Below are 21,561 nucleotides of genomic sequence, written 5' to 3'. Positions count from 1 at the left end.
ACATTAGGTGTCCTCGATGTTGTGTCTCTCCATCTCTGCTGGGAAAGCTTGGGACAAACAAGGGACTCCACCTTTCCACCTACACCAGTGTTCCATAAAAAAACATATGGCTCTTTTTCTCCTAATACTATCTCTTCTTTTTTTCTAAGCCATAATACTTATTTTGAAACAGGAATACTTTACACGTATGAGGGTATGGGAATTTCATTTTTATCCAAAGAATCATGAGTTCAAAGGTTCCACATTGGTAAAAACAGATGCAAGTTAACTAGACCATTTATTATTTTCATGTGTATTACACTCTCGAAAGAAATCTTTTACTGGACCAATACTCACCACTGTTACAGCACTTGATAACATCACAGTTGAAAGTGGAGCTTGCATGAAAAAAATATCTACACTAATTTGTTTTCATTTAACTAAATGGAATGAAATTCTTGCAGCCAAAATTTCTTCTGATGCTGATCCTAGTACAACCTGAATAATTCTCTAAGGCTATGTTATCACAATTAAAAATAAAATATTGGCTACATTCTTGATTGAACTGGTAGATCTTTTATTGATTCCGAGCACAACTCAGATACACACATTATTTTACATTCTTGACAGAATCCATTCCATGTGACCACAGGGACCCGAACATTGCTCTCCCTGCACTTTTTTCCTCTCAGGCCTCTTCAGTGTAAATATTCAATGTAAATATTATCATGAAGCCTCAGCTGTTTGACTTGATGGTGGTGGTGTCCAAACTTACAAGAGAGTGACAGTGTGCTGTGCACAGCAACCTGGAAGTTTCTACAGGAAGAAATGGGTCTGGCCATAAACTGTAGAATGTGCTTAAAAATAGAAATTCAAACTGCAAGCGCCACTCTGGAGCTTCTTTCAAAAAAGCACTCTTTGGGGGCAATATTAATCATTATCCCACAGTTCAAATGACATCACACGATGGAGGAGTCTGCTCAGTTTTGAACATGTGAGGCATCTCTGATTATTTTGAAAGTCTAAATGAGAACTAAAAACACATTGTAGTCAGCACATTTTCTTTTAATTTTTAAATTCATGCATATTATAAGAGAAATGAAGTCCATATGCTTATAAAAATTCATTTACACTTTGCACTTCACAATGTGTGACAGAACGTTTTTATAAATCTTTTAATGTCTTTGTTTACTTTTGAAAGCAGCCAGTTTGTGAGAATAAACTTCAAACAATTTTGAGTCAGAATCCAGCTGCCATATTCAATTGATATGCACCTTTCACCCACGACTGATAAGGCTGCAAACATCTGGAATAAACCCACGGACACCCTTGGGAGCAGAGAAGCATTGTTAAGTAAGAAGATCTAGACAGATGTGTATGAATGCCACTAAAATCCTAAATTCTACAACTACCTTTTAAATGTTATTTTGTCCCCCAAATTTGGTGTGTGTTTTCTTAAGACTTTGAGGATTTGTGAATTTCCTCTAATTAAACTTCCGCAATATATGAAGATCTCACCTACGCTTCAAACTCTGAAATGGGCACTGAGAAGAACAGGTCATATCGTCTCCTGACAGCCCTGAAAGTCTCCTAGGATCTTCCAAGGGGGAAGACTTTCAGTGTGACTCTTCCTGAAGATACAGAGTTGAAGGCTGCTGTGCTATCTCCTTGTGTCCCCAGTGGCGTGCCCCCGTGGCAGCCAGCCAGAAGGATGGAGTCAGAAATGGGATGGCTTTGTCTTAACAAAATTCATCTACTCAGCAAAGAGCAGGAAGACACAAGCCAAAGCCCAACATGGCTGCTCATAATCAGCATGCTAAGGCCAGCAGCAGATGCAACAGGCTTGTTAGCCCCCTTGAGGTGAGCAGAGTAGGACAAGGTCTCTGTACACCAGTTTCCAGTCTAGTGACTTGACAGGAAGCAGGGTTACGTAACATTGACCTAAGCGGACCTGCCACGCAAAATCTATTTCAATGCAGTAATGATGGCTGCTGGGCGAGTCATTAATTCTCACAGGTCTAGATATACAACCCTCAAGTACTCTTAAGGTGTTGGTGAACGTCCCAGGGCTCTCAGATTGATTAGGAGCTGACAGTGGGAGCTCCTTCTGATGCTGTTGAAAGTTTCAGTAAATTCAGAGACTAGCATTAGCAGTCTTCATGGTCTCTGTATCTTTCACAATTATGATATACAGCAAATATGGTCTGCAGAGCTGTGAGATGATGGAATTCACCACAAAATGTTGATGGAGAATGCACAAACAAAAGGAAGAAAATAACAATAATAATAGCAACACTAATAGCGACTGACCATGACCTAAGGCAAGTCTCTACTCTTTATTTAATTATCAGACTTAATTATTAAGTCTTAATTTTTATCAGACTTAATCCTCACCACTGGCCAAGGAGGGAGATATGAGTTCCATTAAACAGACAAGGAAACCAAGGCTGGTAAGTTTTATCTAAACTTGTTCAAAGTGACACAGCTGCTAAGTGGTAAAACCAAGATTTGAACTCAGCCAGCTCTGCCAACCTTTAGCACCACAAACTTTTAGCACCATCTCTTTCAGACCACTTCCCATAGGGAGTGTTCCACAGCTGGTAGTTGGAGTTCAATATATGTAAAAGGCCAGGTTAAAGAGAGTAAGAGAGGTCCCTTTTTTTTAAGCTAAGGAAAAAATTCTCTTTACCCCACCTGTAAGGGATCTTTCTAGATTTTATCCTAAAATAAATAGAAAAGTGAGGAAATAGTCATTTCCCTTGCTGTTTGCTGCCTCTCTATAATATACTGGCCCTTACTTTAAATGTAAATTGTGACTTTAAATGATTACGAATTTCAAAAAAATCACTAGTAATGGACACTTAAAATTGGGAAGATTCAAGCCTAAATTAATCAAAAATATCAAAATTGCACAAATACATATAAAATTTATTTCATTTCCTAGAAAATATCAGTTTTGATTAGGTTGTTTTTTAAAACATATTTATTTGTTCTATAGCTTCAAAGAATTGTGTATATACGTATATATTAGAGTCAAAGTTAAAGTGAAACTTATTTTTAAGGTGCTCTCAACTTCTGAGCTAACTTATTTGATAATTTCCACGTGGAAGAGCCTAGAAAATCCATTTTTAACCATGTCCCCAGCCTGTCCTCTTTGTTCCAGAATCAAAGCATCTGGTTATCAATTACAGTAATAACAGCAACAACAACAAAAGCACTCCTTTTGTACACAGATATTGTTCACAACTGGACAGCTGACCACTGTAACAGAACGATGAATTGTTTGTATATTGAGTTTTATCTTTGTTTTCATCTTTATCTTCATCAAGCAATGTGTGCTCCCCCTGGTGGCCAGAATGATGCCTTTAGCTTCTAAGATCAAGCTAATTATATTACAACTTGTTTGCCAAAGGGGCATTTTATTTTTTATGTTTCACAAGTTTTAGGTTCTGATTCAACTTTTTAAAAAAAAAAATCAATTTACTTCAATTCATACCAGTAAATTACTCATTTTTCATCCAAGAGACCTGTTGTGAAATCAAAACTATCTAGTTAAAGAATTTTTGTTTTGTTGTTTGTTGTTTTGGGTAGAATAAAATCTTATAAAGCTAAAACCACATCCACCAGCAACTGGGAGAACTCCCAAAAGTGAAAATTGTGTGGCCAATATAAGGCATTGGAGATAATCCATCGAGTCAAGATATCTCACCAGAGAAAAAGGAAATAAAATGTTACAGGATGGAAATGTAATTTAATACCTGAATGAACACCCGATCATCTTATTTTATCCTTAAGAAGAAAAAAGAGAGTAGAGGCAACCCAGGTGGTTAAATTTTAATGCAGTTGAAATTCCATCACCCATGAAAACTGTAATTGGGATTCCTCTTTTGGATTTGGCCAGCCCAGAAACAGAGGTGTGTTCCAACGAGGATCACAGACCGCTTCTCCTGGAGAAGAAGAGCTCTTTAGAGTGAAACAGAGGTTTCAATCGGTTTCAACTCCAAAGAAGAGACTAGAGTAAATTGAATATAATTGTTCCAAGTGTTTAGAATTCCCAAGTTAGATTGTGACTAAATGTGTGGTTCTCATTTTAATGCCTTGAAAAAGAAGACAGCATGATTCCTCTTTGCTCTGCCCTTTAAAGAAAGAATCCAAAAGCAGGAGAATTTTTTTTAAGTTGAGATCCAATAGTTTTGCCAGAAATATCTCAGCCGCGGGACATTTCTTGAATGAGGGAGGCTATAATTCAGATAGCAAGGTCAAGGTAAGACCAAATACCATTTTGTGCATAATTCCCACCCATTAAAAGAGGAAAATCGAATGTTTCTCATTACATAGCCTGTCTGGATGCACAATCCTTTCAACTGAGCTCCTCAGGCACGTTTTGGCAAGACTCTAAATTCACATTATTTAGCATAACATGGAGCAGGTAGAGTTTCTTTTGAAAAGAAACCCAGGCCAATGTAATTCTAGCTAGGGAAGCTGATGCCAGGAAACCTACAGAGTGCTTTAACCTGGACCACCATTCAATTAAATAAATCCCATCCTCTTTAACAGGACTCAAAAAACAAACATAGGGAAACACAGCTGTCAATGAGCGGCATTCATTCATCAGGAGGTTAATTCCACGTGGATTTCAAGTGAATTTGCCATAGGTTAAAGGAATGCTTGTGCCAGTATTGGACATTTGCAATATTTCTTCAAACAAGATTCTTCCCCACCCCTTTGCTTCCGTGTCTCTTTCCTGACCTACAGAGACTGACTCCCTTCATGCCCCAGCCCCTTCCTATTTTGAATGCCCTTCGGTGATCTGTTGAACAAGTCAGGATGTCTTCAGAAAGGACAAAGCTCTGTGTCTGTTGTCCCTCTGTCTCCTTCCCTTTGGTTTGCTTTCCTTTCTCCTTGCCAAATAGCAGCCACCTTTCCCGGAGAAGTTATTACAGTCCATTCTAAGAACTTCCTCCAACAATGAATGCAACAAAATCCTGTCTTTATTCATTTAAAGCATGAAGCAGGCCCTCTTTACAAATACAGTTTTTAATAAACCCTTGTTGATATGCATCGACTCAAGAGAAGAAAGTGAATACGGTGGAGCTGAAGCTGCTAGTATGCAAAGATCAGATCTCTAGACCATGTCCGTGGGTATCTAGTACAACTCTTCATGTGCAGTTGTAAATAGCACGTATACAGAAACTGAGATATTCTGCTGTCTGCAATTTTTTTCCTAGAATAACTTCATAAAATATTGTAATAATGTTCTACCTTTAAGGGTAAGAAGAAACTTTCACTTTTCATTTCAGTGTTTCTGTACTGCTAGAATTTTCTAATGATGTACATATATTACTTTCATTCTTTCAAAAAATCAAAGGGTTATTTGAGTAATTATATGTCATATTTTGTTTATTTTCTTTTTATTACTTCTCTATATTTAAAAAAACTTATTCTTAACTTAAAAAAATAATAAAAGGCAGGTACTAGAGCAAAGACAAATAGCCTTTAGGGAGTGATTCTTTCTCAAATTGTTCCACCCGACACGGTACTATGTAATTTTATCATGAGTCCCCAGTACCTCCACAGATCCATATGCACGGAGGACAGAAATGCAATATTCCAATGGGATCATCTTTTGAAAAATGTTTAAATTCTGGGTCCCCCATCAACCATAGAAATGACTCTCCTACCCTTTGTTAACAGCAAAATCATCTCCAGGAAAGTGAAGCACCACCAGTGCCTGTCTTCCTCCAGGTCAGGTCACTGTGGCTGTCACCACACAGGATGGTGCATTTCAAAGACAGGAACACGGAGGCTCAGAGAGGTCACAGGCCTCTGTTGCATTACAGTGGAGCAGGGATTTAACCCAAGCTCACTGGGATTTCCCATGGCCCACAGCCTCTGGAGGGAAGGGATGTCCCTGCATATCTCACATGAAATGTCAAAGCCTGTAGGCACCGGGACTGGATGCTGCCCGCCCTCCGTGAATGCACACCCCAGAGCCAAGGACTCCGAAAGACCCACCTCCAGCCACCGGATAAGGGGAACCCCAGAAGACAGATCGGAAAGTGCCTCCCCTTGCAGGTGGCATTTATAATACAAGCATCCTTCCTGGGTAGTATTTTCCAGCTCTTCTCACCCTTCATCCCGGTCAGCCCAAAATCAGAGTGGAAAGTGAATATTCAGAGATAGAGCCTGGTTATATAGATTCTTCTCATTTCTTCATGAAGGGGAAGATGCCCTCTTCCTTGCTCAGGCAAGCCAGTGGTCCTCCAGGCAGCAAGCATGGACACTTGAAAATCCTGTCAATGAGTGAGCATGCAAAGCTCATCTGAGCACATGAAGACAGGCTGAGAGGACAGGGGACTTGAGAGCATGCTTCCTTTTCACACCCTATTCCTATTATCGTTATGACCAGCCTCTCTGCAGGAAATGAAGGCACAGAAAGCTGAGGACCCCAGGCTCCAAGTTCTAGCCCCAATCCTGGCTCTCTGATGAGATGGTGTCACCCAGTTTCTGTGCCCAAACCCTGTAATTTGTAGCTTGCTGTACGGTCTAGAGAAAATAAACCGAATATCTAGCCCTCAATATTCCTGTCTATAAAATGGAACTTTTTTTAAAGGCAAGAGATTTTGAAAACCTGGGAAGAAAAGTTCCTATATGAAAAAATTAGATATTCTTTTATGACTAATACCTTCAGCAGGTATGACTGCAATGAGATGCAATGAAAATAATTTCCCCACTGGTTCCCTCCATACATCCAAGCCGGTAGCTCCACTTACAAGCAAAACCTTCAATTCAAAAGTCTCTTCCATCAGTTTGAGAAAGCCAAACACAGGGAGGAAAAACAAAACAATTAGCCAGAGAACCCTTTGTAGTGAGAAATCCCCAGATGAAGTGGTAGCTTTCAATGATTTTCTTCAGCTTTCAGAATGTTAGAAATGTTGTGGAAACGTCCTCCATTGCTGCTCACTGCCTTTTGCCCACTTTATTCCTCTAAGGATTAACTTCATTTTAGGATGATTTCTGCATATTGCCTTTCTATCTCAGTTCCCCAGGGCTGACCTGGAGTTTCCTGGGACTAATCCCAGATGATGCCCAGCCTAACCTGGGTTCCAAGTGCTAATGAGTAAACCGCTAAACTGACTCCCTCTGAATCGTGTTCACGGTGGAAATTCAGGGGCTAGAGGATGTGGAGCACACCTCCACAGCACTCCAGACTGGACACAGGCTTGCTCATCCTTGCAAAGCTCACTTCAGATGCTTTCCTTTATTCAAAGGCACTCACGTTTAACAGGTGGTGTCAGACTCTCACCAGTGACATCTTTATGACTACAAAAACTGTGGTTTCATGTCCAGGGTCCCGCCACCAGTGCACCTGAACTGGGAAGCAGTTCATAGCCCTTGTGTCCTGCCCTAGAAGGCATTTTCTGGGGTTTTCTGACCCCCAGCCCTTGCAAACCAGAAGCCAGATTGCACCTTTGTACCTGGAAACAGTTTGTAGTTTAACAATGTGCCGGCCTCTGAATACCAAAAACAGTGCTGATTCATTTACCATGTGTCAGATTCCCTGTGTGGGGCGTGAGGGCGGAAGGGGGCACCTCCAGGGCTCCAGATTTTCTAGCCACAGAAAACACCATGGCTCCAGCGCCCTTACTCCTACCCAATCTTCTCTGGGGGTGACATCATCTCACAGGAAGAAAAGAGAAGCCCAGCCACTGGGCACTGGGAAAATACAAATTTCCAGACAACGCCCTTGGACGGGAGGGAGGGGAGACGACAGTTCACTGGGGTTTTGTTCAGGTTCATTGTTATTAAAATATAAAATAAAGGCTGTGGCTTCTCTGTCCACTTCCTAGTTCCAAGCCTCCTCGCTTAGGCCTGGGGGGCCCAGAGGGGTGAGGCTAAAGAGGGGAGGGACTGTCGTGGAGACCTTGTGGGGCTCACGGTAAGGCAGTGGGGGTCAGGGAAACAGTACAATGAAGAGAAACAGAGTCATGACTGAAAGACGACAAAGAGAGAAGGTGGTGGAGGTGGTGGCTGCTGGACCGGCTGGGACCACAGGAAGGGAGCACAGTAGATAGGGGAGAAGGAGGGAGGAAAGCGGGGGAGATGGAGGGGAGAAAAATAAAGAGGGCAAAGGGAAGGAAGGGGAAAGCGAGGAAGGAAAGGAAGATGGGGTAGGAAGGAGGGAGGAAGGAAAGGAAGATGGGGGAGGAAGGAAAGGAAGAAGGGAAGCGAGAGACAGCCGGAAAGCAGGAGAGAGGGAAGAGAAAAGGGAGAGAGGAAGGGTGCCGAACAATTCCGGGAGACGTCGGAAAAGACGCTTGAGGCTGGTAGGGCGAGGGAGGCCACGTCGGAGCAGAGATCGTGACGACGGTGCAAAAGTCTAAAGCTCAAGTTCAGAAAAGCCTAAAAACCCTGGCCAATGAAGAAAGTGTGGCCGCAAGGCCGGAAGGCAGGGCGAGGCCTAGGGGCTGACGGGCGTGCCCCCCGCGGGCCTGCCGGCACCACCTCGACGTGTCCTCGGGTCCTGCGGGCGCCGCCCAGGCTGCAGGGCCCAGCTGCGCGCCCCGGTCCTCCCGCCGGTCCGCCGCTTCCTCGGGGCTCGGGCTCGGGGAAGCGCTGCCCTAGGAGGTCGAGGCCGGGATGGGCAGTCCATGTAAGCTACTGAGGCCGTCCGGGGCCTTGCCACCGGGGCTGGGCGGCTTCCGGTCGACCACTGCGGGAGGAAGCACAGAAGCGTCGGGTCACTGCCTGGCGCAGCGTAGGGCCAGCGACCCGGGGACCTAGGACGACCGAAACCGGGGGTGACAGCGTGAGGATCCAGGGGTGAATGCTGTGGCGCGCGCTCAATACCTCAGGCGTTTGGAAGAAGGAAACAAGATCCGAGCTCTCCAAGGGCTCCATGCGCCCGCTGGCGCCCACCCTTCCCTGTCCCCTTAAGGAAATCACTCGCGAGGACAGCCTTGGCAATTGGCTGTCCTCGAAAGATCATTTTGCAAACGCTCCCGACCGCTGGCCCGGTTGCTTCCCTCTGCCCCGCGCCTGCTCAATAAAGGAGGCACCGGCTCAAGGAGGCGCTGCGGCCCCGTGCGCCGCCGGGCGCGGGAAGTAAGTTCTCCGACTCGAGACTTCAGCGGAAGGGAGCAGGAAGCCGAGATCCGCGCGGCCCCTCTTCCTGACCCGCGCCCACCCACCCCGGACCCCAGCCGCGCGCACAGGCCCGAGGAGCTGCCAGCGCGTCCGGTCAGCTGTCCCTCCAAGCTCCGGGCGCTCGCGGCGGGGAGCAGGAAATCGAATGGGGAGCGGGTCCCCAAATACGCCCCTTGTAGAGGGCCTGGGGCAATGGGGATCCATCCGACAGAGGAGGCGGTCGCGCTTTAAGTGGGCAGCAGACTCCGTTATGCCCCCGCGGCCCGGGAATCCAGATGCGCTCCCCACTGTGGACACAGCACGTCCTGGGGCCTGCAGGCCTCCGGATTAAGTGACACTGGACTTGCCGGATCAGGCGGCATTCTGCACTTTGCTCTATTATTTAGGGTTTGGGGAAGGGGCCCAGTTTTTGCTTCTGGAAGCCAGAAAAGTGACGCCACGATTGTGCAACCTGTTTTTCCTTTCCCAATCCCGGCCCGCTCAGCTTCTCCTGCAGTAGGAGGTATAAGCTTGTTTATAGCCAAAGGCGCCTATTTTCAACTTTCTTTTTTCCCCCATCAAGTCCAACTCTGGACTTTTTTTTTCCCTTGCTGTGGCTGCAGAGCTGGGCGGTACACCTCTGTGCAGGGGAAACACACACGAGCGCACACACACATATCTGGCTTCACAGAGACTTTGAAGCGTCTAAAGACCTTTCCAGGACAGTGACCGCTCCTCTCTCGCCCGCCTCTCAGCTCTCTTTCCTAAACACAGTTGTGGCCGCCTAGCCAACGGTGTTTTCAGACCTTTTCTTTCCACTCTATACACACACTTCAAGGTGAGGACCTGTTTAGACAACATCTGAGAAGGAGGAGGTTTCCCAGCCAAGGGCCGGTTGCCTTAGAGACGAGGGAGAAAATGAACTTGTGAAAAATAAACATCCAGGAGCCCTGGGACAGATTCCACCCTACTCTACAAGGGCGAACCCTGCTGCTGCTTTTTTTAGCTCTGTGCGAGCCACTCCCTCCCCCTAGGACCCCGCTCCCCTCGTTTCCCACCAGCGGGACCCCGGGGCAATGTGAGTGGGTTAGTCGTGAGGGCCTCGGAGGCTTGCGCCGGCGGTAAGCGCTCTGTGGGCTCGTTTAATCTTTAGGGGGCAGGAACGGGGACAAGCGTTTTTAAAATATTGAGACTGCGACTGCAGGGCCAATGGGACCATAGGAGGGGGGAACAGTGGCGGGGGCCTGAGGAAGGGTCTCCAGGGCGTGGTCAAATGAGACCCGGGTGGGCGGCGGCGGCGGAGCTCTCCCGCCCAGAACGCTTGCGCCCTTGTGATACTCCCGGCAAAGTGTTCTCTTAGGATCCTTCAAGAATTATTTCTGAGCAGAGATAACTAGAAGGAAGCGGCGAGTTATCTTTAACAAATATAAACAACACTTTTTCTTTGAGCTTATGCAATATCTTATATCTTATATGTTTGATTTCCAAATCTTTACTCTTTCCAAAGCCCCCCTGCTAGGTATTTTAGAACCATGAGGTTTTGATGGTTTCTGAAAACACACTGGAAATACCAGTTGTCTTGAGGGAACGTCTGGTGGGGTCTGTCACCTGTGGGGGTGGAGGGAGATGGTCCTGCCTTGGCTATGAAAAAACATTTGGGTGGATGTGGAGAGTCCTAGAATATCACCGCCCCTCCACATGTAGATGAAGTGGAACTTGCCTGTTCTCCCAGTTCCCAAGAACTAAACTTTCCTTTCACGGATGGGAAATGTAAATCATATTTTCTTGCCTACATAATAGGGAACCCAGACTCACTACCCCTTACCAAGATAAAATTAAGAAATTGTACTGCATAACGACATTATGATTAAGCTTCTCTTAGGATAACTGTCAATGTTCATTTGCACCTGATGTGGAGGACATATTGAAATACATGTTACAATATACATTATTGTGTGTGTATGTTGTGCTTTTGTTGACTAGATGATCAAAATTTTGTTTTTTACTGAACATTCATGATATTCAGTTGCTTTCAGTAAACAAATGTTTTCTTACTGAAAAAATTCAGTAAATGTTATTCCTACTATTCTTATGAATTGAACAACAACTAATGATAGTAAACTGTCTTATGGGATAGGTTTCTTTGAAGATAATTTCTTAAGCAATGATTAGAAAATTGAAGGCAGTGATTCATATTACTTTGCTTTGTAATTTTTCAAAGACTAGGTTTTTTGGGGGGGTGTCTTTGAAATCAGCTTTTCTGCCAGTGAGAAGAAGAGTAAAAATCCATAACCCACGTAGGTATGTAATTCTCATTAGTTTTATGTTCTTGTTCCAACACAAACACTTGTATGCCAACTTGAGAAATCATTTTTAATGATGGACCTGATTTATTCAATGATCCTTTACGTGGATCTTTAAAGAACTGTGAGGATCGGGAAATTAAATTATTGATTTAATAACTAATGTAGTTAATTATTGCTAATATAGTTAATTATTAATGTAGCTAATTACTGCTAATAACTATGTAGCAGATTTTGACAATGGGTGGGATGTTTCATAATAGGAAGAGAATATAATGGTAAAATGGACATGGATGCCAGTGCCATTCAATGTCTTTGTATTTCTGAAATGAAAGTACCTTCTAAAGAAATCAACCAACAACGAGTCCCCTCCCCCCCAAATTAACTAGAGTTAGCTTAGAATTTAGAACTGCATGTCATAATTTGTTTCTAAGGTAGCGCTTGAAATGCCCCAGGACAAAGTGGCTCTGTTAGCAAACGAGGGTATCGCTCTGAAGATAGTGAGTCCTTTTTCTAAGTCTTCCTTCCTTGCGATCAGCCCAGGAGAAATCACTTAAATTTGTGTATATACTTTTCTAATTCAAATGAACCTCTTATTGAAGGATTTGTGTAATGGGTGTAATGAGGTAAATTCCATTTTGATTTCTAATTCAACAGATAACCTCAGTTGTAGAGAAAACACGTAGATTCCAGGCCAAGGACAAGACTCTGCGCAAAGCACCCACTCTGAGACCCCTTATCTGTCCTTAAAAGGGAAGCTTAAAGGAGTTCTAATTCTTGATTTTTTTCATTTCTTTCACTTGAATTTTCTTATAAATGAACTAGCGGTGGTATCCTTTATTTAAATTAAATTTAAAGCTTAAAGGAATTCTAATTCTCAGCTTTTGTAAATTCATAGCCCAGGATGTTTGTGCTCTAGCAAAGACAAAAATAGAAAAATATTTTTGTTCCTCCACTTGACTGATACCGATAGCATCTTAATCCTCTCTCTCTCTGCTTCCCTCTCTCCCTCTCCCTCTCTCCTGGATCATGCTATCGTGTCTCACTGAGACTACTTGGAAATAAAGGTTTTTGCCTGGGCATCACCAAGGAGGAAACTCCCTCCTGTCCCCCGTGGCCTGCCCAATGCTACCTGCCCCCCACTTCGGCCCTGGCAAGTGTGAGGTGGATCAGTTATTAAAGATCCTTTTGTGACCTGGAACACCCCTCTGCCCCATGCTGCCCCCCAGGTTTGTGCCCTGTCTCCTTCGCTGCTGGAGTGGGAATCCCTGAGGTGACTCCTCCCTTTCCCAGGGTAGTTGCAGTTGGAAATTTCTAGGGCTCAGATCCTAAAAGCAGTCAGGTTCAAAATTAGCAAATCCAGCCACTCTTTTCACCAATGGGGAAAATGAGAACTCAAGGGCAGGTGAGCTTTTCCAAAGTTATAGGAAAAACCAGAACCCAAGGTTAGTGTAAGAAGACACCTCTCACACTGTTGACTGCCAATTAATTGCCTCAAATCTGTTAGTTGGCTTACCCGGGAGTAGATTTCTGGAGGAGAGGGAAGAAGAGCAGGAGAAGGAAGGAGAACTCCCAGCCACATTTCCCACAGAAAGAAGGACCCCAAACCACACAGAGTTCAGAAGACTTAGGGACACATCACTGATATGCTCTCTCCTTTCTCAAAGGATGTGTTTAAGAAAATGAATCCAAGGGGAGACCAGGGCCTGCTAAAAAAATAAAATAACAACCTGGGAGAAACAGATGGGCAGTGCCTGGAAGGATCCAGGTTCAGCTCCAGGTGCCAGGGCAGGTCCAACCCCACCTGTAGGATTCAGGTGTCATAGCAGGTCCACCATAGAAGGCAAAGCTCCACAGGCCACAGAAAGGTGACCCTGGAGGGTGCCTGCTAGACCCTTCTATGGATGGAAAAACTGAGACCCAGAGAGGAGCATAAACTTGGCCAAGGGCACAAGAACAAGATCCAAACCTAGGAGTCCTGTTCACCAGTCTGACTCTCTTTCTTTTCTTTCCATACACCGCGGGGGGGGGGTCAGTCTCTCAACCTCTGTCTGCCTTTCTAGGGACAAGGCATACACCTGTTAGAAATTAATCTGCTCCAGGAAGCTACAGGCTTAACGTTTAACGCGGAGGAAGGATTTACGCCCGGTACCCACCGCAGCCTGTCTCTCGCTCTCTCTCACCACCTTTTCCCAGGCTCACACCCCCTCCCTTGCACCTTCCCTAACCCTCCTGGCACCATCCGACCCCCTCCCCGCCAGCGCCCCTCACCTTCTCTGTTGGGATGCTTGAAGGTCATCGCAGTGGCGAGCTCCCCGCCGTGCACGGTGACGCCGGCCCCTGGGGTCGCCAGCGTGGAGGCCTGCGCCGGCGGCCAGGGCGCGCCTGGGGCGAGGTAGCCGCCGGCCGGCGCGCTGTACATGTGCTGGTTGGGGGCCGGGTAGGCGCAGGCCGGGAGGAAGCCGCCCACTGCGGAGAGGCCGGAGGCAGACTGTGCGGATAGAGAGGGACAGACCCTCAGCAGCAGGCAATTCCGCCGCCTTCTCCAGCACATGCAATTGCTGAGATGGGGGACCCTCATTTTCCCCCGCTGTCCCCTCCATTGTCCCCACGCGAGGCCTGACCTCTAATTTTTCTAGTAAGAACTCGGGCAAAGTGATTTCCACTCAAATAGTTATAAATAATAATGAAAGGTGAGGGGGTCATGGTATCCACCATCCAAGATTTAGAGAAAGGGAGTCAGTCCTCAACCATCTGTGGTCTGGGTTCCAGCTTTTTTAGCAAAAGTATCTCGGCAAAAGGCAAGTCAATCCCCTCGAAAGCCGGCCTCCCCCAAACCAGTGCACTTGAAAGGAGAGGAATGTGCGGGCGCAGAAGCCCGCCGAAGGCGGCCAGACACTCGGAGAGGGCTCTCTTCTCTTGCTCTCTCTTCCCCCACCCTGCACTCTCCCAACCTTTCTGCTCCCCTAATTGAGGACACCCCCTTCCCCTGCCTCTCGGTTACCTGAGTGTATTTAATGTCGGCCTCCAAGGCAGGTTTCTCCAACCCGTTCACTGCGGAGGTGGCAGGGAAGGCCGCGCGGTTCACGCTGGCCCAGTCTTCCATCTTGGGGGAGTAGGCGGTGCCTTCGCTGCCCGCCAGAGCCCCTGCGGGGGACACAGGACGGATTAGAAGGGGCATCCGAATCCGCGCTGGGCACGCACGCGAGCGGCCCCACAGGCAGGACGTCTACACACGAGCTGCGCGCACTCAGCTCGTATCCGAGGGCGCGGCCGAGGGTCTTCCGAACACCCGAGGTGGTCGGACGCTCCGAGTTGAGCGGAGGCGGAGGGCCAGGTGGAGGGGCATGGGGTTTCGCTTTCACTCCTAGCGGGCAGAGGGAAGGAAGGCGGCAACGCCTGCTCCTCGCTCTCTCAGCCCTCGACCCGCTTCCCACGAAAACGGAGTCCTCCGGCGGGGAGGCGGCGCGTGGGGCAGGGGCTAGTTGCACACCGCCAAAGCGGCCTTTCTGCTGTCCAGAGGCGGCTCCCAGAAAGGTCCAAGTTCAAATCCACAGCAGGCTCATGAGAAACGGCTCATGAGATTATGGGTTTCTCAAAGTCTCCCCGTCTGGAGAGCTGGGAGACGGTTCTACTCAGAACTGCCTCTGGAGACTTCCTGGGTCTCCTAAAAGAGCGGCAACCCAGCGACCCACGCGCGTCCGGGACACATCTGCTCCTCGCGCACGTGTGCGCGCAGGGAACCGAGAGAAAACTCCAGATCTGAGCGCAGGCCTGGTGAGGTCACCTCCCAGCCAGCTGCCCACCGGTCGCTCCATGGGAAGCTTGGGCTCCAGCCGGCAGCCCAGGCTGGGTTTGAGCCACGAGAAGAAACAAAGCGTGTTCGCGGCCTCGGAGGCGCGCCTCTCTGCAGCTGGAACTAAGCATTCAGATTCTTTCTGGCCGCCCCTCCTCTCTCTTGGGCTACGGTGAATTTTGTTTCTTACCCTCCTCCTCAGTCTGCTCAACCGAGAGCGCGCCATTCCCTGGCCGGCTGCTGAGGGCAGGGAACAGTGCGAAGAGACTCGGGACTCAGTCCCGGCCCACACGCGTTCTTCCCCGGAGCTGAGCCCGGCACCAAGGCCGCCCCAAACCTCTCTGTCTCCCGCCCCCTCACTCCCCACCTAGAGAGATGACCGACAGTTTGCTGAATTCTAATTGCAGGCAAAGAGCAAATCCTTGTGAGCTTTCACCCAGAGGATGGCTGCAGCCCAGGGGCGCCGTCATCGGGGATCCCAGCTCCAGGGCCTGCAAGGCCGCCCGGCCTGCTGGAGATCTAGGCCACTCGACAGGACCGGCCAGAAGGCCGCTTTGCCTTTTACTCAAAAGAGCCTTTGGGCCTGGGAGGGATAGAACTCTTTGGGGAATGGTGAGGGATCCCAAAAGATTGAGATCTTAAGAAGGGGTTGCAGACATGACTTTGCGGTTTGTTTGGCTTAGATCTGGCGATAGGGGTTTGCATACTTTTTGGAAGAATGAAAAAGCGCAATTTCAGGCCTCCGAATTTGCCGTTGGCGATTACTCTTCTATTTGGGAAATATTTTCCATATTTGTCATAAAAAGTTCAAGATGTCCAAGGACTCCCACAGAAGGTCCAGGACCCTCAGCCTCCCCAGCCAGCCCTGAGCCTTCCCCTGAGCCAAAACTGGTCTGAGCAGGATGGAGAGTGTGACCCCTCACCTGCCTGCCTGTCCTCCCCACCCCCTGCCCCCAATCTCCAATTCTGCCCCTTTCAAGAAGGCAACAGAAGACGGCCACGACTGACCTGTTTGCTCCATAAACGTCCGGATGCCCAGGATGTTGCTGACCGAGTGCGCTGAGGGCCATGAACGAGGGATGCTGACGTGGCCTGCTGTGCCCGGGACCCCGTGGTGGCTGCCCATCTTGGCACCCGTGGGCGACACGGGGCTGGGGTAGGGGTACTGATAAATGTGGTTGTAGGGCAGCGCCGGCTGCGGCGGCGGCTGCTTGCTTGACTCGTAGGGCCCGGGCTGCGCCAGGCTGCCAATCTTATTGCGCAGGATGCGGCTTATGGAGCTCACAGAGGGCACGTTGTACTTGTCGCAGACGCCGTCGGCCAGCAGCCGGTCGCGGATCTCCCAGGCAAAGATGCCAGGGTCGCCCTGCTTGTAGTCCCGGATGTGCTTGACCACGTTAGGGGTGGTGACGCGGGGTTTGCTGCCCCCAATGGCCCCGGGCAGGATGGAGCCGGTCTCGTTGTAGCGCGCCAGGATCTTGCTCACGCAGCCGTGGGATACGCGAAGCTGCCGGCTGATGTCACAGGGTCGGATGCCCAGCTGCGCCAGCTCCACGATGCGCAAGCGGATGGCATTGGGCAGGGGGCGGCCGTTGACGAACACACCGCCCAGCTGGTTCACCTCGCCGTACGTCTGCTCTGCGGACGCGCCCGACGAGAGTGAGCCGCAGGGGGAGAAACACCGGGGGGTTAGCCAAGGGTGGCCGCACGGGGCTAGGGGACTCACCCAGGCGCACCTCCGAAGACGACCCGCGGGTACCCAGAATCTGAGAGCAAACGGACTGAGTCCGGCTCCGGGAGTGAGTGAGGGCGTAGGGACCGCAAGGGGGTGCCGGGCGCTTCAGCCCTACGTGCCCTTTCGCGACTTTTGGTGCGTCTACTTGAGACATCCCTTCCCGCGGTACATGGAACTTCCCCCCACCCCACTCCACCCCACCGAGGGCTGGGGGCGTGCGGAGAGCGCGGATCCTCCGGGACCCAGGACCGGATACCCCGGGGAAAGCAGGCGAGAGAGAAGGGAGGCGCCAGGACACAGCCCACCTTGTCAGCCCGCCCGCGTCCTGCCTGCCTCCCGCCCCTTACCCATGGCGCGCGGGCCAGCCAGCTGTCTGGCGCCGGGGCGGCCGGGGCTGGGCCCGGCGCAGTCCGGGAGAGCTCGGGCGCCGCCGCCGCGGGAGAGGCATAGAGGGAGGGCGCGCGCGAGCCGAGAGCCGCGGCGGCCGGGCCGCGGGCTAGATACGCGTTGTGCGCCGCCGCCGAGCGTGCCGCCGCCCGCCCCCGGGCCCGCCGCCGCCGCCGCCCGCTCCCAGGACACTCTCCAGGCCCGCGACCCCAGGCCCAGGGTGAACTTCATCCGATTAGGAGAAATTCGTCTGACCGGGAGGCTGCAGCGTGCGGGGATCAATTTGACGTGTCCTCCACGTCAATCTCGGCAGTCACGCCGGAGACGCGCGAGTTGGCAGCTCATTGGTTCCCGTCACTGCACCCCGGCGCCCCCCTCCCCGCCCTGAAACTCTACCCCCTCCTCCTGTCCTCCTCCCCACCTCGGCCCTCCTCCGGAACCCATCCCCCTACACACACACACACACACACACACACACACACACAAGTCCTAACCCCAGCTGGGCCTGAGACCTTTCACTCCCTCCGCTCCCTTCCAAGCCCCTTACCCCGCCGGTTTTGAGAATGACGGGGTAGTCATTTCAAATTGATGAGTACTTATTAGTACTAGTACCAGTTTTGGTTTTAGTTTTATTCCTACTTCCACCGCCATTACTACGAAGATATCAGAGGATTAAAGTTGATCATGGCAAGGTAGTTAGTGTGTGGCTGCCTCTACCGCGCCTCTCTGGGCAGAGGCACGGGAAGAATGGTATCAGTGCCCCAGCCCCGGACGTGCGTGCGTCGCGGTGAGCGCCCAGGGTGGTGCAGGGAGCCTGGCGAGGAGGGCCCAAAGCGATTTGCGGTGGAGCCTACTCCCGCGTGTCCCCTTCCTGGCCAACACCCCAATCCTGCTCTCAGGAAATCTTTATTATGTTTAGTAGCCATCCACTCCCTTGGGATAATGGTATGATTTCAGGGAGGGATGTGAGAGGGGCACATTCTCGATTCTGTCTCCCTGCGGACAGCCCCCCACACACTAATTCCTTTCTAAGAAATGACAGGACGCAGGTCGGAAAGCGATCCTGACCTGCTGCTGCCAGAGGCAGGGATGCCGCCTTCTCGGGACCCCAGGCGCGTCCTGGCGGCCTTAGCTCTGCTCCAGGCCTGAAGGACAATTCCTTTCTCCCAGGCCCGGAACGCGGCATCCTTCCACGTGGGGGCGGCCTGGCCTCACCTTTCACCCAACACCTGCGGCTTCCAGGGGGTCTTTGATCAACTACTGAAGGGCCCTTTCTCCTTCATTTAAGTGGGGGTTTGTGCAGCCCTTAACTCTTTGGCCTTAGCGTTAACCGTCAACTCTTCTCTATTTCTATCCTGCATCAACACCCAGTTCTGGATTTCCCAGCCTGTGTCGCTAACCGCGGCCGCCACAGAGGGAGCCACGCAGTAGTGTCCAGGAGCGAGCAGGTGGAGGGAGAAAGCTCCTGGTTTTGCACTGAACTGACACGAGGAGGCCAGGCCCCGGGAATTCCCAGCTGGGGGCCAGTAAGCGCCAACGGCGTTGGGCTGAACGTGGAGGAGCAAGAAGGGGGACCTAGGAGGGAACCTAGGAAGTACCATGATTCCTGGGACACTCGTGCGCTCCCGGTTCTCCTCAGGAAGCGGGAAGAATCCCCGCCCCTTTCCCGCAAGAGTCTAGCGCTTGGGAGCCGGCGGAGAGCTGCGTACAGCTGCGCGATGATGCCAGAGGCGCAGATGAACCAGATCAGCGCAGCCTGAGCAGGGGCGACCTAGTCCCTGACCCCTTTCCCTCCGCTGCGGACCAGAGAGCGTCGCTGGCTCCTAATCAACCTGTCGGAATGTGTCGATTAGGAGGGCCTGAGCCATAAATCTGGCTCTATGGAGGGAGCGCGGGGCCTGGCAGGGCTGGGGCGCCGGGCCACAGGGGAGAATTATCCCTGGAAAAAGAAGACCCAGGTTCGAAAGACGTGAGGACTCTCCCCTCCCGCAGCACGGAGAACATAGTGCAGCCTGGGGCTCCGAGGGCTGCGGGAGGTCACAGGGACTGGGAAAAGGAGAGTCAGCGCACTGGTGAGGGGAGGGGGCCCTATCTGGAAGGCTAGGCTAGGCTTGTCCGAGACCACGTAGGGTCTCGGGGTTACAGACGAGGGAAAGAGGATGGTTTGGATTAAAGTGGGCAAACCCGAGTCAGGAGCTCTGGAAAGGCGTGGAGCAGAGGACTGGGCACGCACCAGTTATGGGGGCTCCCAGACCATGGGGAGTTGGATGCACCCCGCTCGGTTCTCTCCAGATGGTTTGGAAACTGTTAGCCCCTGATCTAGACTTTCGTTGCCTGAATTTCAAGTCGGACCCCTGGACCAAAAAAGATTGATTCCTAGACCTGGGAAACGAAACATCCGTAACTCAGTGCATCCTCAGTAGAAGGTAAAGCAGCTAAAGCCATTTTTTCCCCTGTAGGCGAGGAGTCGAAAGGCAAGCTCAGAGAAGAGCAAATAAAGCCGGTGGTGCCGCGGTGAAAGCCCAACTGCCCTGTCAGAGGAACGTCACCCCATCTCTACCAGTAGGGCGCAGAGTGCTGGGCAGGTGCAGTCCAGGATGGCATCTTCTCCCCACTGCCCTCGGCTAAGGCCGTCTGGGGCTGGGGAAGATGGTTGGAGGATGGCGCCCGGGGCTCTCTGGGGTGTCAGAGCCCGCTGGCCCTCACTTGACATCCCACATTCCTCCATCCCCCACCCCTTCAACAGGCAGCTACTGGCTACCAGGACCTCACAGCGCTGGCTGCAGCCTGCTCAAAGCCCGCTGCCCAAAAAGCTTACAGTTTGTCGCCCCCTGTCGGCCTGCGGCTCGGCTCTGCCAGTTCCCGCGCGGCGGGCTGGGCGCGGGGTGAGGTGGCCCAAAGGTGGGGTTGCAGAAGGAAAGGAAATGTGTCTTCCACCTCCCCAGGATGCAGCTTGGTCCCCTCCATGACCAGGGGGGCGGCAACATGGTCGGAGCTGAGCGCACAGAGGTAAAAAGCTCGGGGGTTCAGTGTCTATGCCTGGCTGGGTTTGGCTCCGTTGTTTTGAGCGCCCTGGGCGCAGCAGCGTGCAACAAAGTGAAGAGCGTCTCCAAGGGGCGCGGGAGCTGCCGAGCTAACGGCGCGCTCTGGACCCGGGGCATGACGCGTCCAGCTGGGGCTTAACGCCCGGGGGGGGGGGGCAGAGGACGGTTTCGAGGATCCCCAAGTGGCCTCGGGAACTGACCAAGGTTTCCCGGGGAAGAGAAAGGAGAGGCAAGCTCCGTGCCAAAAGCGTGAAGCAAAGAGGAGGCGGGAAGATGGTGCCTGCCCTCCTGGGGACTAGGGGCTGGCGGTGGCAGGAAGGGTTGCCGGTGTATATTCCTTGGCGGTTCGCCACCTGAGCCCAGCACCCGAAAGTTAAGGCTGCTATCAAGGTTCGGTGACAAGGTCGTCCTTGGAGCGACAGTAGCCCCCACTTCACGTCTCCTGCGTCGCTTTGATTTTTGGTGGGATTGTTTGGGGGAGATATTTGGGTGTAAATGAAACGTGCGGGTCGCAATAGGCTAGGGTGTTCCCGGGGCCCATGCATTTCAAAGTCTTCAGGAGAAACCTAAACTAGCAGACGAAAGTTCCACTCGGGTCCGCGGGGCTGAAGGAGCAACCGCGCGGCCGGGCACGACAGGGCGCGCGTTTCGGTTCTGCCTAAAAGGACCCGAGGGCAGAAAACACAGGCAGCATCCCGCGGAGGGCCCTGGGCCTGAGCCTGACTAACGACGAACGCCGGTCGCCACCAGCCTCCCGCGGGGCACGCAAGACTAGCGCGAGCTCCGAGTGAGCAGGGTCAGGGTCCTCCTTCCGACAGCCGCGCCTCAGGCCTGCAGAGCCCCCAGCCGCTCCTGCGTGTGTCCTGACTAAACTCAGGCCCCGCGCTTTTGCTATGATTTTAAGAGCACTGTGCCGTGAGTCATGTGGTTAGAAATCAAAGTCAAATAAATCGAGTCTCTTAATTTTCTTTTTAAATTTACTTTTCAAAAAAGTAGCTCAGGCTACAAATTCACTTTATGCGCTAGGTTAAATTGTGCCCCCACACACGGAGTTTTGCAAAGGAGATCCCGCGCACCACACTCATTACTGGAAATAGTACTAGTTAAGAAGTGGTTAGCTGCTAGGAGACGTATGAAGGGAAGAGCGGACTAGGATCAGGGAATTGCAAACCCTCAGGGAACTCAACTGTG

At 50.7% G+C, this 21,561-nt stretch overlaps 1 protein-coding gene across 1 annotated transcript; it reads right to left on the bottom strand.

The window, feature by feature from the left end:
* Positions 1-8,600: 8,600 nt before the first annotated feature.
* On the bottom strand, positions 8,601-17,557 carry PAX1 (paired box 1). The gene is made up of 5 exons (XM_058562163.1): positions 17,287-17,557; positions 16,213-16,842; positions 14,413-14,555; positions 13,680-13,899; positions 8,601-8,692 (listed from the first exon to the last, which is right to left on the bottom strand). The coding sequence occupies exons 1-5, from the start codon at positions 17,555-17,557 to the stop codon at positions 8,601-8,603; spliced, it is 1,356 nt and encodes a 451-aa protein (XP_058418146.1).
* Positions 17,558-21,561: the final 4,004 nt, after the last annotated feature.

This window comes from Diceros bicornis, chromosome 19, assembly GCF_020826845.1.
Source record: "Diceros bicornis minor isolate mBicDic1 chromosome 19, mDicBic1.mat.cur, whole genome shotgun sequence".
NCBI lineage: Eukaryota > Metazoa > Chordata > Mammalia > Perissodactyla > Rhinocerotidae > Diceros > Diceros bicornis.
This window is presented reverse-complemented; position numbering and strand designations above follow the sequence as displayed.